This window comes from Manihot esculenta, chromosome 7, assembly GCF_001659605.2.
Source record: "Manihot esculenta cultivar AM560-2 chromosome 7, M.esculenta_v8, whole genome shotgun sequence".
Taxonomy (NCBI): domain Eukaryota; kingdom Viridiplantae; phylum Streptophyta; class Magnoliopsida; order Malpighiales; family Euphorbiaceae; genus Manihot; species Manihot esculenta.
In genome coordinates this window covers 4,063,393-4,079,991 of record NC_035167.2, presented here as the reverse complement: position 1 = coordinate 4,079,991, position 16,599 = coordinate 4,063,393, and the positions used below count along the sequence as shown (strand labels likewise).

General features: G+C 29.2%; 3 protein-coding genes across 6 annotated transcripts in view; 2 read left to right on the top strand and 1 right to left on the bottom strand.

The window, feature by feature from the left end:
• The window catches only part of LOC110619319 (transcription initiation factor TFIID subunit 1), a 34,544-nt gene extending 30,557 nt beyond the window's left edge, over positions 1-3,987 (top strand). For all 4 annotated transcript variants that reach the window (XM_043958267.1, XM_043958266.1, XM_043958269.1 and 1 more), the window contains 3 exons: positions 1,280-1,336; positions 1,419-2,555; positions 3,302-3,987. In XM_043958267.1, the coding sequence (XP_043814202.1) occupies positions 1,280-1,336; positions 1,419-2,555; positions 3,302-3,664 (1,557 nt within the window). In that variant the 3' untranslated portion in view covers positions 3,665-3,987. The remainder of the gene's footprint in view (positions 1-1,279; positions 1,337-1,418; positions 2,556-3,301) is intronic.
• Positions 3,988-7,159: 3,172 nt separating this feature from the next.
• LOC110619468 lies at positions 7,160-8,675 on the bottom strand. The gene is made up of 2 exons (XM_021762942.2): positions 8,581-8,675; positions 7,160-8,420 (listed from the first exon to the last, which is right to left on the bottom strand). The coding sequence occupies exons 1-2, from the start codon at positions 8,673-8,675 to the stop codon at positions 7,160-7,162; spliced, it is 1,356 nt and encodes a 451-aa protein (XP_021618634.2).
• A 4,939-nt stretch (positions 8,676-13,614) lies between these two features.
• Positions 13,615-16,013, top strand: LOC110618631 (peptidyl-prolyl cis-trans isomerase FKBP12). Its single transcript, XM_021761806.2, has 5 exons — positions 13,615-13,818; positions 14,338-14,371; positions 14,490-14,551; positions 15,204-15,256; positions 15,719-16,013. The coding sequence occupies exons 1-5, from the start codon at positions 13,731-13,733 to the stop codon at positions 15,818-15,820; spliced, it is 339 nt and encodes a 112-aa protein (XP_021617498.1). The 5' UTR covers positions 13,615-13,730; the 3' UTR covers positions 15,821-16,013.
• The last annotated feature ends 586 nt before the right edge of the window (positions 16,014-16,599 follow it).

Here is a 16,599-nt window from a genome sequence, read left to right as displayed (position 1 = left end):
TATGTTATGGAAAGACTTTGTGCTTAATGTTATTGAGCTGACCTGGCATTTCCAATAGTTATATTAACACATTTGATCGGTCAGTCTATTTTGTATCCTTTTTGCTACTCTAAAGCAGAATAGCAACCTGGGAGATTTCGAAATATGGGATAGTTGATCTCTTGGCCAACTAAGAGGGTGTGGTTTAGCTTATAAAACTTGACTTATAAGTACTTGATGCTTATAGGCTATTTGAAGATTTTAAGCATTTAAAATTTTAAATAATTATGTGTTTGGTTAAAATGCTTATAAGTGGCTCGTAAGCAGTTGACATATTTAGTAATAAGGAACTTATAAGCACATTTATTATTAAAATTACTTAAAAAGATATTAGATAAGATATGTGATGAAGTTTTAAAATTAAATAAGCGCAATGTAGTAATTTCTTTGGTCAAACAATTTAGTACTTATAAGCACCAACATGAAAAGTTGATTACCCTCAGCTTATTTGTTTTCCAACTTATAAGCTGAATTTATAAGCTTAGACGGATCAACTAATTTTTAGAGCTTATAAGCTAGTTTGACCAGCTTATAAGTTTAGACACACACCCCCCAAGGCAAGTGGGATTAAGATTTAGTTGACTTGGAGTTTATGCATGTATCTTTACGCAATCATCCAAACATCTTCCTTGCTATCTTTTTGATGCTCATGTAATTACATAAGCAATTTCTTTTGTGTGTATTAAATTTGGAGGTGGTGGTGGGCATATTACCCATTAATTCATTTTAACATGGATACATGAGTGATTGAGTTGCTTTGCACAGTAAAATGACTAGCCAACTTAATGTTGCAATCCAACCATTCCCCCTTGTTTGTAATCAAAGATTTCACAACAATTCAATTAATTTCTTTTCTATCAAATTTCTTATTTGGAAGGGAAGAATTCATTTCTTTTTTAACTTACAAAATTTTGATGTTTAAAGAAAATAAAATGATGCATGATTTTGTTCTCAGTGAAACAAATCATGCAAAACGGAGGGTTTGTATTTTGTCCTTCCATTATTTCCATTGTGTTGGACTTGGATCCCCAATCCATTTCCTAACAGTCTGGATATTCATCTTACAATTATTCAACCATATAACTGTTATTTTATCTGCAATGCAGTTAGTATTTGCTTGTGTGCATTTTGGAAGTTGACGCATGCTTCTCTCTGTGAGAAAGTTGCCAACAGCTTTTACATTGAGTTTCTGCAATTGTGATCCTAAACAACCTTCGTTTACTTTCATGTACAAAACCAGATTTTTAAAGAGAAGAAATCATCAAGAGAGAGTTTTGTCTGTGGCGCATGTGGTCAGGTGAATAACTTGAACCAGCCTTAGATTTTCTTGATTTGCTTAGAAGGAATTATCAGTTTCTTTAACCTTTTTTATTAACCAGCTTGGACACATGAGGACCAACAAGAACTGCCCAAGGTATGGAGAAGAGCCTGACACACAGGTTGAAATTACAGAAATAGAAAAAGCTTCTGCAAAATCTAGTTCTCTAGATCCCTCAAGTAAGTCCCAGCAGAAGTTGCCAAAGAAAAAGTCAATACCAGAAACTACAACCAAAACCGAAGCTACTGAAGGTGAAAAATCTAGTTCAAAGTCAAAACTTCTGCCAGTTAAGTTCAAATGTGGCTCCACTGAGAAATTTTCTGATAAACCTGCTGATGGAGCAGCACAAAGTTCTGACAGGCCTATCACTTCTGATGCACGGCCTGACAGTTCTGATGTGGAAACTGCGAGCAAACCAATTTCCAAGGTTAATAAGATAATAATATCCAACAAGGCAAAACCTGATGACATACAAGTTGAATCACACAAACCATCTATTGTGATACGCCCTCCACTAGATACTGATAGAGGCCAAATTGAACCTCATAAGCCCTCCATTGTTATTAGGCCACCAATAAGCACGGAAAGAACCCAGGTTGAAGCTCATAAGCCATCTATTGTGATACGTCCACCTGCAGCAAAAGATAGGGACCAGAGTCACAAGAAAATAGTTATCAAACAGCCGAAAGAGATCATTGATGTTGACCAGGGCAGTCAGGATGGAAGTACTGGGTTTGAGTACCGGAAAATTAAAAAAATTGCTGAACTGTCAGGTATTGAGAATCCAAGAAAGCCACGGACTTCAACCTTACCTGGAGAGTCGGCCAAGAAGAAAGCCAGAGAGGGGAAAAGATGGTGGGAAGAGGAAGAGAAGAGGAGAATTACTGAGAGATTTAGAGAAGAGAGACATAGGAGGATTTATGGGGAAGAAATAAGAGTTGAAGAACAAGGACTAGCTGAGCTTAGAAGATATGAAGAAGCTGTCAGAAGGGAGAGGGAGGAAGAAGAACTGCAGAAAGCCAAGAAGAAGAAAAAGAAGAAGAAAAAGCCTGAATTTAGCGATGACTACTTAGAAGACTTTAGAGCAAGCAGAAGAATGCCAGAAAGAGATAGAGGTGCAAAAAGGCGGCCTGCCATTGAATTGGGGAGGTATGGCGCAGAGCATGCCCCTGCAACAAAGCGCCGTAGAGGTGGAGAGGTATGTTCTCTTCTTTTTGTGTTCTTTCTTTCTATGTGGTTTTTCCCACACATCTTCTGCATCTGCTACCATCACTTATGGTACATATCTGGGTGATAGATTGCCTTGAAAATGGATAACTAATAAAGATTAGTTGATTGGGACTATACTAGTCAAACTATGTTGCATGGAATCTGGGTCCATATTTGGCTTTTGGGTTATGTTTACTTAATAGCTGAGAAATTAGCTTAAGATCTTTTTCTTCTGGAATTTGTATCAGTTTGTAGCCTGCATGAATTGTCACTCGTTGAGCTCTATACATAGGAATTTGCTTTTATGGCAAAAAATTAAGGGGTCAAACTTTTTTTTTTTACAGGAGCACTTTCTTCTTTGTTCTTTTTTTTTTTCTGGAGAAATCAAATTACTAATTTTCATGGTTTCTTTTAAGTCCTTTTTTCTTACTTGATGATCTATGCAAGCATTTGATTCCTAGATTTGAGTGTTGATATAGAATTGTTAAATTTTTGTATATAATCACATGCTCATCTGTGCACATGCTCTCTTTTTTCAACCTTTTTTGTTATACCATTTGATTGACCGCTTTTTACCTGAAACTTCTTTTTTATTTTTTTTTTTTTTTTCAAATTTGCTTGGTTAGTTAGGGAGAGAGGAAGAGGGAGTGAATTAAAGTATACTTTCAATTCAAATTATGGGATTACTTTGTTTTTGTGTAAACCTATAGTCACTACATCAATGGTTTCCTTCAGGTTGGCTTGGCAAACATATTAGAACGTGTTGTGGACACCCTTAAAGACAGGTTAGATGTCTCCTATCTATTCCTAAAACCAGTATCCAAGAAAGAGGCCCCTGACTACTTGGACATCATAAAACGCCCCATGGATCTATCAACAATTAGAGAAAAGGTAAGAAAGATGGAATACAGGCATCGAGAGGAGTTTAGACACGACGTGTGGCAGATCACTTACAACGCTCACTTATACAACGATGGCCGGAACCCTGGTATTCCTCCCCTTGCTGATCAGCTTTTGGAACTTTGTGACTACTTGCTCAAGGAACATAACTACAGCTTATCAGAAGCAGAAGCCGGGATTGAATCTAGGGAACATTAGAACATTACTAATGGATCTCCAAATCTCATTATGAGTCTGAAATCCCCCAGAAGCAATTTTTTTCCTCCTTTTTTTTTTCTCATTCCTTGGGGTTGTAATGGTTTGTAAAGTCGGCCTTAAGGCTGAGCTTCTTGTACGGCAATTGTGCCCCTGTAAAATAACGAGTTGTATCCAATTTTTTCCCTTTTCTTTAGTGTATATTCAAGTAAGATACTCTTAAAAGTGTAGCAGAAACCTACAAGAATACCACTGAATCTTTAGTGTATATTTTGAGTTAGATACTCTCTGAAATTGTAGGAGAATCCAACAAGATTATCATTGAATCTGCAAATTATATCCTTTCTTGGGACACATGAACTTTATTACTATCTACTGTCTAGGATTATAAAAAAAGGAGAAAACAGTTTTAAGGAATATAAATGTGGAGGCTTGAGAGGAATGATATCACTCCCTCCCTTTTAAAGGGTTTCAAGGGTTTTACAAAATGATCTTTTGCTCAGGGGGCTTTCAAACCCTCTCCCTTCTAAAGGGGTGTTTCCTTAGCTTATAAAAATTAATTTGTAAGCATTAATTGCTTATAACTTAACTTATGAGCATTTAAAGTTTTAAGTAATTATGTATTTAATTAAAATATTTATAACTGATTGATAAACATATCAAAATAATTTATAATAATTAATTTATAATTATATTAATTATTAAAATTATTAGAAAAAATATTAAATAAGATATACGGTGAAGTTATAAAATTAAACGAGAATAATATAATAATTTATAAGCACCAAAATTAAAAATTGCCTCGTTCATTTTTTTTTTCAATTTTCTGTATTTATAAATATAAAAATTATAAATTAATTTGGCCGATTTATAAGTTTGGACAAACACCTTTAATGAAAAACTCTTGATTTTTCCTTTCAAGGAGCTTAAGTCTCCCTTGCATCTGTGCATTAGCTACTCCTTGCTCCGTTCGAGTGGGGAGATTTTATCTAAATTTTTTCCTTTTTTTATTTATTTTTGTTTGCAAATATATGGAGGAAAAAGAGGATTTGTTTATAATCTACTTTTGCTCGATATTGGCTTGGTTCTTCTCTTCTTTCTATTGCTTGTAGGTTTAGGTTACTCAGATCATTGCTTCCCTTCATTTAGAATTATCAACAGGCTATGGAAGGTGCTCGTAGAGCAAAATCGAGAGAAGCATAGGAGGGTCGTCGAAGAGCTCCTCTTCTCCACCTCAGAAGGTGCTTTTGATCTGTAAAAGCATTCATTTCTTGGCCCAATTGTCGATGTTCTTGGCCCAACTGTCGATGTTCTAAATGGAGGAAACTTTTCGCCAACATGGTCCTTGTGTTGGATCTTATTTTGTCTCTTCAATGCTGATGATCGGAATCTTCCAGATGAAGGATATATGGTTTGGATCTCAGGTCAAATGGATTGGTGGCTTTCAAGTCAACTTCCAAGTAGAGCTTCTGGGTCTCCCAATTTGAGCTTAGTCAATTCATTTTATTTGTATATTTCCCTATAGGCCTTTAAAGGTTTTTTTAACTTATTTTTAAGTTATAATTTTATATTAATAATTTTTTTTAAAATGGATTAATAATAATTAATATGTACATAAAAAATATAATTTATTATCCTTATTATTACACTTTATACACTCACTTTTAAATTTTCTATCATTATGACTTTTGAATTTTCTAATACTCTAAATTAAAATGATACAAATATTAAATAATAAGTTATTAAATCTAAATTAATAAGATTTATTATATTAATCAAGTTATGAATAATATTATCTTCACTATTCATTTTATATAAAATTATAAATACAATCTCTATTTCATATATTTTTTCACACAATTCTCTTTTTCAATTTTAAATAATTTGTGTTTTCAAACTTTTTATTATTATTATTATTTTAATATCTAATATAAGACAATATTCAACGATCAATTAAATCATGTTGGTTAAATTAAAATTAGACAACGAATCATTTAAATATTTTGGAAAAATCATCTTTTTTTTAATAATAAATTATATTTATACTATAATTATTGTAAAGTTATTTATACTGTTACAAAATAGTATTCTCTTAATATGATTGATATACTAAATTTTATTATTTAAAAAATTAACATATTTAAAAAATATTGTGATAAAAAAAATAATTTTCCTCCACCACTACCTCTACCGTTAGGGCTACAGTCATTCACAACTATCCAAATTTAATAAACTTTATTCTTTTAAAAATACGGTTTCCTAAATAAAATTTATTATTGGATATTAATAATATAACAATTGAATTTAATAGTGCATGAATTTATACTTAATTATTATTTTGAGTTTTAAACGACATGTTTTCTTTCTAGTAATAGGCAGATTAAATTTATAAAAGAAATATTATTTTATAAAATAATATCATACAATAATAATAATAATATAAAAATTTAATATCCACACAGTATGCGGCTAGTTCTCCTTAATTATTAAAACGTTCATTTATTGACACTTCATAAGAATTAATCCCATTTCAATCAAAACTTTTGCAATTCAACTCATTCATTCATGGCTTTTTTATAGATTAACCTTACTTCAGATACTATAAAACCGTCCGTTTCAATTAGAAATAATAACATTAAAATCAGAATCTATCATATAATTCTTTATTTTTTATACTTGCACACTCAAATTTTCAAATTTCTCTTTACACCCAAAGATAATGAATTTCTTCACTTTTCATCAACTTTTTTAGCAAAGTTTGCAATTTAAGTTCAAATAAGTTTTGTTAAAAAAATTAAATAAGTTTTAATTTTACTAAGTTATTTTTAATATTAATTTTTGTAATTTTGAACATTAAAATATTTATTTTCTAATTTAAATAAAAATTGAAGAATATAAATATATTTTATTATAAAAAAAAATATTTGATTAAGCTATGGCATATTTGAACTTAAATGCAATGTTAAGGGCTAAAATTGAAATATTTTTAATTGCAATAAAAATTTAAATGGTTTATTTAGATTTTCTTTTATAAAACCCTTAAATTCCTTGCTGAATATATTCAGGCTTTCTTATTCCAGGAAAAAACAAAAAGACTTTAGATTGTAATCTGCTGATCTTGGTCGATAATTGAAAAGACGACGGCAAATACCAAGTATTTTTTAAGAAAATATTTTTTATACATTTAAGAAAATTAATCAATAGAAAAATATTTTCATGCATTCAAAGATTAATAAAAACAAAAAAAGATGTGATTTTATTTCTCATAAATTGAGAATTGAAATCAACAAAGTCCAAAATGAAAGGAACATAATCCTTGCCATTCTCAATAAAAACCCTGCACAAGAGACATCACACAGTTCATAAAACGCAAAACCAAAAAGATTTCAGCTACTGAAATTTGAAACACAAAAACCATTAACGCACTCATAAAATTCCCTGTATTAACACCTAGCTAGAAAGGTCTTTCTCTCTTCTTCATGGCTTTCTTTGTTCATCTTAGTCCCACCATTGATGCACAGCAATTCCTTTATCTCTCAGCCTTCCATACAACGCTAAACACTCCCAATAAGCCCTCTTGCTCTTCTTCCCTTCCCCGTTCTGCCACTGATTCTCGCACTGAAGAAACAGTTCGTCCACCAAACCGATAGTCCTCTTCATTATCATCTCCTCAACCACTTCTGCTTCTGCCTTCATCACAACAAACTCATCTTCCCTCACATTCTTCATCAACCAATTCGAAACATCGACGCTTGGTGTCACTGTCTTTGACACTGCTTCAGGCAACATTTGGATGTTGTACATCTCAAATTTTTGTTTCCTAGTTGGATAGTTCTCATTAAACCATGCCATTACACCATCCTCCTCCTCTTGCAAGCTCACATCAACAAAAACTCGACGTGGGTAATCTTCTAAAGAATCCCCTAACAAGTCAGGAAGATAGTTGAATCTCTTCAAGAGTTTTCTAGATGTTGCTAAAACTTTTCTTGGGGGCTCAAGCAGAACATCTTCCAAGCCATTCAATGCTACTTTCTTGGCCTCCAATGCCAAATCAAAAAGCTGGCTCCTTCCTGCTGAGGAATCCACCAGCTCATTTCCCAAACTTGTTTTCTTCATTGCCACAATGGTTGAACTATACTGCCGTAGATAAAAAATTTTATAATTTGATTTCTTCAGGAAAGCATTTGGAAGATCACTCAACTGAGAAACCAGAACACCACCAACTTTCAAAATGCTATCAAGAGATTCAATATCTTTAATTCCAAGTGCTAATACAAAATCAAATGAAGGGTCATGGAAAAAGCCACGTTGCCCCAGATCAGATCCCACTACAAAATCAATCTCATTGGCATTCAAGAAGTGTGAATTATCAATTACAGCCCCAATGCCAGAGCTTGCAAAGAGAGCCTTGTCTCCCTTCTTGATAAGGCCCTCATTAACCAAATTTAGCAATAGTGAATCCAAGAATTCAACATCAATCAAGTCAGAATCAAAATCGTCTACAGATAGGTCATAACTAGAAGTTGAAGAAAGCTCCTTCAAAATGGAGCCAAAGCAAGGAAGCGTAAGAATAACAACAGCTAAAAACACCGAGCGAGACACAATACGCAAAAACTGCGAATCAGGTAGCTTAATCACCAAAAGGGTATCGGAATCTAAACCAATACCATACGGTGAATGCTTCATTTTGTAACCGCTAGCAAATTTCATGGCTTTTTGCCTTTTCCACCTGAATTTCTTAACAGGAATCTTCTCAGATCTGAGGATTTCAATACAGTAACACGTGAAACACCAATTTGTTGTCAAGTTTGGCAAGTACCCAGATGCCAAAAGATGATGATGATGATGAATCAAAAAGATATGGAAAGAAAACGAAACCAACACAACGCAAGAAGAATAGAATTTAGCGAGTGCAAAACCTGGATGCGGTGTGATTTCCACCCACGAGAGCCACACGAGAACTTCTGATTCTATACCAAATGAGCATCAGCTCCTTCATTCTCTCAATTTCCATTGTTTTACTTTGCATATCAATTCTCTCTATCTCTCCCTCCCTTCTCTCACCAACCCAGATCAGAGGATTGCCATTTCAGATATACCCAGATATAGTTTTTCAAAACCCAGTATCTGAAACACAATCACCGACAAAAATCAGAGCCAGAGGGAGAGGAGAGAGAACATAGAGAGGAAAAATGAGTGAAGCAGAAGGGAAAAGGTAGCGTATTGGGATTGGATGGGTGGGGTACGAAAAGAGTCGAGAATTTATCACTTATATAGATATAGAAAGATAATGAGAGCAGAAATTGATGGGTTAAAAATCAAGATCAGCTGTGATTGTGAATGGTTGAGCATGAATTTGCTCTAATTAGCCTGTCAAAACAAAGATTCCATGTTTCTTCACGCCTTGGAAGAATTGTGTCTTAATTTTAGCACAAATTTAGACTTTTTGATCGTAAATTCCCATGTTTTGCTACTTTGTTTCCTTGGAGATTTTGCAAAAATAATTAATAATTGTTTTTCTATAGATAAATTTCATTATTATCCTTATTGGGATGTTTAATTTAAATTAGAATTAATTATAATTGAGTCTTTTAATTTTAATATAATTAAAAAATTATTCTTATTTTTTAAAATTAAATATTTAAATCTTTTAATTTTTCATTTCATTTAAATTAAAAATTTCTTTTAAATTATTATTAATAAAATATAAAATAATCATAATACCCTTAATTAATTTAAAAAATATCTAAAAAAACCTTAATTTTTTCACACGAGTTAATTACTCAATCTTTCTCAAACATTTTATCAAACAATACACATGCATAAATTTTGTTTTCCTTACCAACAGTAAAATAATCTCGAAATTATGTTAATTCCACCACTTTTTAACCATAAAACGAGCATACCTTTGCTCTTTATGAGAAGTCTTGTGATCTAGTTGCTCATATCAAATTCAAAAATTTTGCTAATGCCAGATGGGCCAAATAGGATCACATCTCATCTTTCTCCGAGAGTCGACAGAACTGAAGCCTATAGATGCAAGTCTTGATATTTTTTGCCCTATATTGAATTTTCCTTTTTCCTTTCTTCAATTTGGGTAATTTGTTCACAGAATGATTTAGAATCAAAGAACAAAGATGTAGTACAGATCATGAGAGAAGGAAGAAAGCAATGTATAAAGAAAAGAGTATACTAAGGAAGAGAAATTAGAAAATGTGAGGAGGTTATAAGTAGAGTGAACTGTTCAAATAGAAAAAAATTGATTTAATTAAATTAATTTAAATTTTTAGTTTGATTTTTTATTTATTTTAATTTAATTTAATTTTTAATTTTAAAAATTTTAATTATTTCGATTCGGTTCACTTTTAATAAAAAAAATTAAAAAAATCAAATCGATTAGTAATAATAATATATTATTTTTGATAATATAGAGATATTATACGATAATTAAAGTTGAAATACTTCAATTACATTTTAAAATATTAAAAATAAAGTATAAAAATAAAAAATCTATTAAAAATTAAATCAAATCAAATCAAATTGATTCGATTCAATTTGATGTCTGCTCAAAATTGATTCGGTTTGATTTTTATAAATATTAAAATTTTAATTTTTAATTTATTCGGCTTGATTTTTTACCTTAATTATTAAAATTAAAATATATTCTTTCCTTATTTATTATATTTTAAACAGTAAATAATATAATATATAAATGGAAGATTCTTTAATTTGAATAAAATAAAAATATAAAAATTTATTAATTATGTTAAAATTTTAAAAATATAATAAATAAATGAAAGAGTTTTTAATTTGAATGAAATAAAAATATAGGGATTTATTAATTATGTTAAAATTTAAAAATTATAGTGTAATTTATTATTTAAATTATTAATTTTTTTAGAAAATCACGTTTACATCCACGTGGTATGTAAAAATTAACAAATTTATCCTTCAATCTTTTAAATTTAAAATATATTTTGCTTTCAATCTCCCGTCAATATAATATTTTTTTTAATTTAGTGAAATTAAAATATAGAGATTAAATTACTTATTTTTAACAAAATTGAGGATATAAATTTTAATTTGGATATAATTTAATAATTAAAAGAATATTATATATTTAAAAATATTTTAATTATTTCAAAGATAATTAATGAAAATTTAGATAGAAAAAAACTTTAATTTAATAGAGTCAAAATATAGAAAATAACTTTTAAATTTTAAAAATGGAACAATGTATGTGTTAATTTAACAAAATTCAAAAAGTAAAAATAATTTATCCTAATTTTTTTTATTCAAATTAGTTCAAAAATTAACATTTGACCTCAATTTAATTCAAAATTCGCATTTTTAGCTTAATTTCTTTATTTTTTGATTTAGATAAATAAATTAAGGGGGCTATACTTTTTTATTTTTATTTAAATTCTTGAATTAACTTAAAAATTAACTTTTAGATTTGATATTAATTGACTTATTTTCTTTTTTTTTATTTATCATAAATTATAAATTAATTTTCTTTTATGAAACAATAATTTATTTATTTATTAATTTTCTAATATGTCCCATACTGAAAAAAAGTAAATTTCATTAATTTTAAGAATAATTTAATAATAAATCTAATATTCATTGAAAGAGTAAAAATTATTAGTTTTAATAATAATTGAGTAATAGGGAAATATAATTGGACATACTATTAGGGAAAAAAAATAAAAATTATTATTTTAACTATATTAATTATATTTTTTAATTAATGTGAAAATAATTATAAGCTTATCTTTACACAACAGGAGAGATTTTATATTCATTAAAAAATTTATTTAACACACAATGTTAATCTGAGAAACTATATGTGTGTTTATATATGGAAAATAGTTTTCCATTTCTCAATTTTCATTTTCTTAAAAAAAATTATAATTTTCATTTTTCTATAAAAAAAAGAAAATTAACAAATGTGTTCACCTGTAATAATAAAAAAAAAATTAAATCATTATTTACATGTATTTATCAGTATGTGAATATAAATAATTATTTATTATAATAATAAATAAATATAATTTAAAATAAATATTTAATTAGGAAGATGTTACAATATAATTGCTCTAAAGAGTCCTTGTTTTTCATTTAGAAACAGTTAGAAAATTGAACTTTTATTATGAAGAAAACATTAAAAAATAATTAAATTTGTACACAAAATCTTAGCTAAATTTTAAAAATCGAAAATCTAACTTTCTAATTTTTAATTTAAAAAATTAATACACGTGAATATTATTTTTTTTTTTAATTTTTTAAAAATATTATTCTAGAAAACTACTTCAATTTTCAGTATTTTAAGCGCATTTCCCATATTTACACTTATTATTTTGACTAGTCAAAATACTGTATAAAATGATTAAATAATAATTTATAAAAAAATATATCGTGATTCACTCAATTTTATACTTTATAATTTAATTTATATTAAAAATTAAAATAATAGTAATTTTTTAACGTTATTAAAAATATTAAAATTATAATTAAAATATAATAATAATTCATCGATTAGTCTATTTATTTTAAAAAATATATTAAAATATTTTTAACATTTAAAAAAAAAATTTAATAAATTTTTTTTATTAATTTTTAATTTAAAATTTTCATAAATTTTTTAAAAATATAAAGATTAACTGATAAATTTTTTAAAATTATAAAAATTAATACAATAAAATATTTAACAGATAAAATTAATAAAAAATTTAATTAATAATTTTTTAAAAATGTTAAAAATATTTTAATATATTTTTTAAAATAAAAAAATTAATTAGTAAATTTTATTATATTACAAGGATTAAGCAATTTTTTTTTGTTGGAAAGTAGTACTGATTTGAGAGGGCTCATTTTGGGTTGTTATAACTCAGCTTCTATCCCAATTTGTGTGTTCTTTTCGTTGCTTTTCTTTGATGGTTGGTTTGTTTGTGCTCTTGCAATTGGAAGTTTTAAAGACAAATCTCATATCAAGATACTCTTCGGCCGACGTCACATAGAACCTCTTTCCATATGCATGTCCTTGTCTTTGGAGACCCAAAATGCCCAAATCATTCCTTTTCCAGAAATGGCAAATAAGCTTTGGATCTGCGGGGCATGATTTTCAATGGGAATTGAAAATTGAGAATAGAGAATTAGAGATCGGGTAGAATATGATACTTCTTATTTACTATCAAATTAAATTTGTGAGTACTTATCTTGTGGATTTGTTATCTCATCGCTATTAAGAGCTAACATATTCGATTTAAATTAAAAAAATTAATCAAATAGAATTAATTTAAAATTTTAATTAATTTTTTTTTTAAATGGGGGATTGAGGATTGAGAGAATATAATCTGAGATTTCTCAGATTTACTTAGATACATTTTATTACTAGACTAAACTTACGAATGTAAAATTTTAATTTTATTTTTATTTTTAAAAAATTTCGATTATTTTAATTCGATTTAATTTTAATAAAAAAATAAATAAAATCGAACTGAATTAATTAGTGATAATAATATATTATTTTAAATAATATAGAAAAATTAGATCATAATTAAAGTTATAATATTTTAATTAAATTTTAGAATACTAAATGTAAAATGTAAAAAATAAAATATTCATTAAAAAATTTAATCCATCAAATTAAAGCGATTCAAATTAGATTAATTCGATTCAAATTAATTTTATATTCAAAATCAATTCAATTTTTATAAATATTAAAATTTTTATTTTTAATTTATTCAATTTAACTCAAATTTAAATTGAATCGAAGAAGTTGAGGCCTTTCTGACTTTTTTTATGTAATACTAAGTTTTTTAGGCCCTGGCATAAGATTGTGAAGGCTTTCTATTTATCTTATACATGGGCACAAACCCATTTATATCTTATGTTATCTTTAACAAAATAATAATAATAAACAATATCATGTCACGTGTATTGCACGGGGGAGGAAACCGGAGTGTGCGGTCGTAAAAGTAAAAGAGCATATCAGCCAAGTGAAGCGGCAAACCTAGAACTCTCAGAAAAGCGACAGAGATTCAACAGTAGCAAACCAAACTAGACGATGGGAGTAGAGAAGCAACTTATCAGGCCCGGCACCGGTCCGAAGCCTGCCGCCGGCCAAAGTGTCACCGTTCACTGCACTGGTTTTGGTTAGCCACTCTTTCTCTTTCGCTTAGCGTATTTACATTTGGTACTTGAAATTTTATTTTGCTGTTTGGTTCTGCGGAAGATAATAGAACTTTTTCCTGAATATATGGTGTTTTTTCTAATTAGGGAATTTGTCTTTCTTCATGTTGTATAATCATTGTGTGCCTTCTAATTGGTGGGATAATTAGATCAGATGTTCGAATATAGAGTTTGATTTGCTATGTGTGAATATCCGAGTGGAATTTTTTTTTTCTTCTGAGTTGAGGGTATTGTATTATTGAAGCAACGTTAAACACGAAATTAAATTTCCATGCCCGATTAATTTGAGTGAGAAGAGATATTTGTTTGCTTGTCCTAGAATAGTGGGAAAAGAAAAAAAAATCTGCAATTTCAGTTTAGCTCGTCCTTGCCCAGAAATCCAAAAGAAATAATATGGTCAAATTTGGGGATAGTGGTTTATTATGTAGAATAGTTGGGCTTTTGCTGAAAGGCTTCGTTTCTAATGATCTTCTATCCTGCAGGGAAAAATGGTGATCTCTCTCAGAAGTTTTGGAGGTGAGAATTGTGCTTTTTTGTTTTCCTTTGTTTTGTTAGCTTTACTACTTCGAAAATTTTTGCTTTCCTTTTTTCCTTAGACTTGATATTTATTGTTTCTATGTTTTGGTCATTCCAGCACAAAGGACCCTGGGCAGAAGCCTTTCACATTCAAAATTGGCCAGGGAAATGTTATAAAAGGTAAGCCTATTACGAGTGTTTTTTTTTTTCTTTTATATTTTTGTGTTTTAACGGTTGTACTCCTTATGATTTTGTTTTTACTGTGTGGGAGTAATGTAATCCATATTATATTTCTGTAAGTGAAAGAAAGCAGTAGTTTTCAATCAGATTATTATGATGTGCTTTGTATAAATAAAAGCTTCCATGACAGTTTTTGCTATATTTATCAAAGTATGGTATTTGTATTTTTATTTTTCAACTAATTTTTTTCAATATTTATCATTTTTTTATTAATTTTAATAGTTTCTATTGACTTTTATGATTTGAGTTGGTTCTCGATTTTCGATCCACAAAATGAAGATTTAAATTCTCAAACTCAAATCTTGATTCGACAACTATGATTGCTAGATGTTGGTGGCTTTTTTCTGGCATTACCATCCAGTAATCTCCCTTAGCCTCTTTAGCTTTTTAACTTAGTGTTGCCTGGTATAAGAAACCATTTCTTCATTTTCCAAGTGAATAATGTAATCTTGTACAGAAGGGTTAAAATGCTAGAAGCACCAAATTATTTTCTTAGAGATTTTTTACTCTTCCTATGGCTTATGAAAATTTTGACAAGATGTATTCTAATTCTATTTAGAAAACTTATTTATCCTGTTTCATGAATTTATAGGATGGGATGAAGGTGTCTTGGGAATGCAAATTGGAGAAGTTGCTCGTCTGCGGGTACTTTTCAATCCTTATAATTATTTTCTTTGCTACTGTTACCATTTAAATTAATTAAATTCTGTGGTACTTGGGATAAAAATGATAATTGCATATTTTATTATTTCATTGAAATGTTTTTGGTGAAGGTATGAAGCATATGCTATGCAAATGTTTCATTAACATGTGGTACCGCATGCCTTGCTGATATTAGCTCTCTATATCTTAATTGAGATTTTCTTTCATCGAATTCTGAAATTATGAATTCTTCAAATTGCTGAATAGTTCCAACTATTTGCAAATATTACTGTGATTTGTGTGCCTTTTGTCGGTCTTGACAAATTTATGCCCTATTGCATAAGTTGTCAGTCCCTCGTATAATCATGATTTGGATTTTTCAAGTGCTCCAAATAGTTTTTAAATTGCCATTTGGCTTAATCTATGTGCAAATGGTTGTTAATGTTCTTTTGATTGCATTATCAGTGCTCTCCGGACTACGCATATGGAGCCAGTGGATTTCCAGCATGGGGAATACAACCTAACTCAGTCCTGGATTTTGAGATTGAGGTCCTGAGTGCGGAGTGACTTCCCAGTAGGATTAGGCAATCCTCTACAACTTCAAATGGAATCATCTAATAATTAACTTGTCATGGACATAAATGAGTGTTGTCTACATACTTTTGATGGATATGTTATTTGGTTAACGTGAGATGCTTGTCCTGTTATAACTTTTGTGCGAGTCTCTAATAATAATTTAAACGAGATGATGCAAAACTCATATGGTTGCATTGCAGAATGGAGCTGGTAAACATTATCATCATTATTTCTGTCTCTCTTAACTGCAAAAAATACAGTTCCTCACTCTCTCGTCCTTCATCTCTCTCAACCTGTCTGAGTAGAAAGAATATATGGGATTTACTCTCCAGTAAATCTACCATCTGAACGTGGATTTTGAAATGGATAATGCTTGTTGAGAGTTGATGATGAAGATGAGATGGGTTGAGTTTTTGGAAGGATGTTTTGTATTGAGGTGAATCATGTTGTAAGTAGTGGCTTCTTTATGACGAGTAGCACAGGTAACAAAGAGATGCTACTAGGCTTTATGCAAGGAGGCTTCTCACACAAATTGTAATAAGTAGGAGAGTCCTCGTGACATAACTTTGCAAATACAATTGGGGCTTCAACCAAAGAACTTTATGACTTAATTTACTTTAAGAATAGTTCTATTTGGATTTAGAAGATTTTTCCTTTGGCACTTCAAATACTTACGAAATAATAAGTAATTAAATTACGAAATTAAATTTCTTTTAAGCACTTTAATACTTTATTTGAAATGATTTATTTTATAAAAAATAATTTAAATA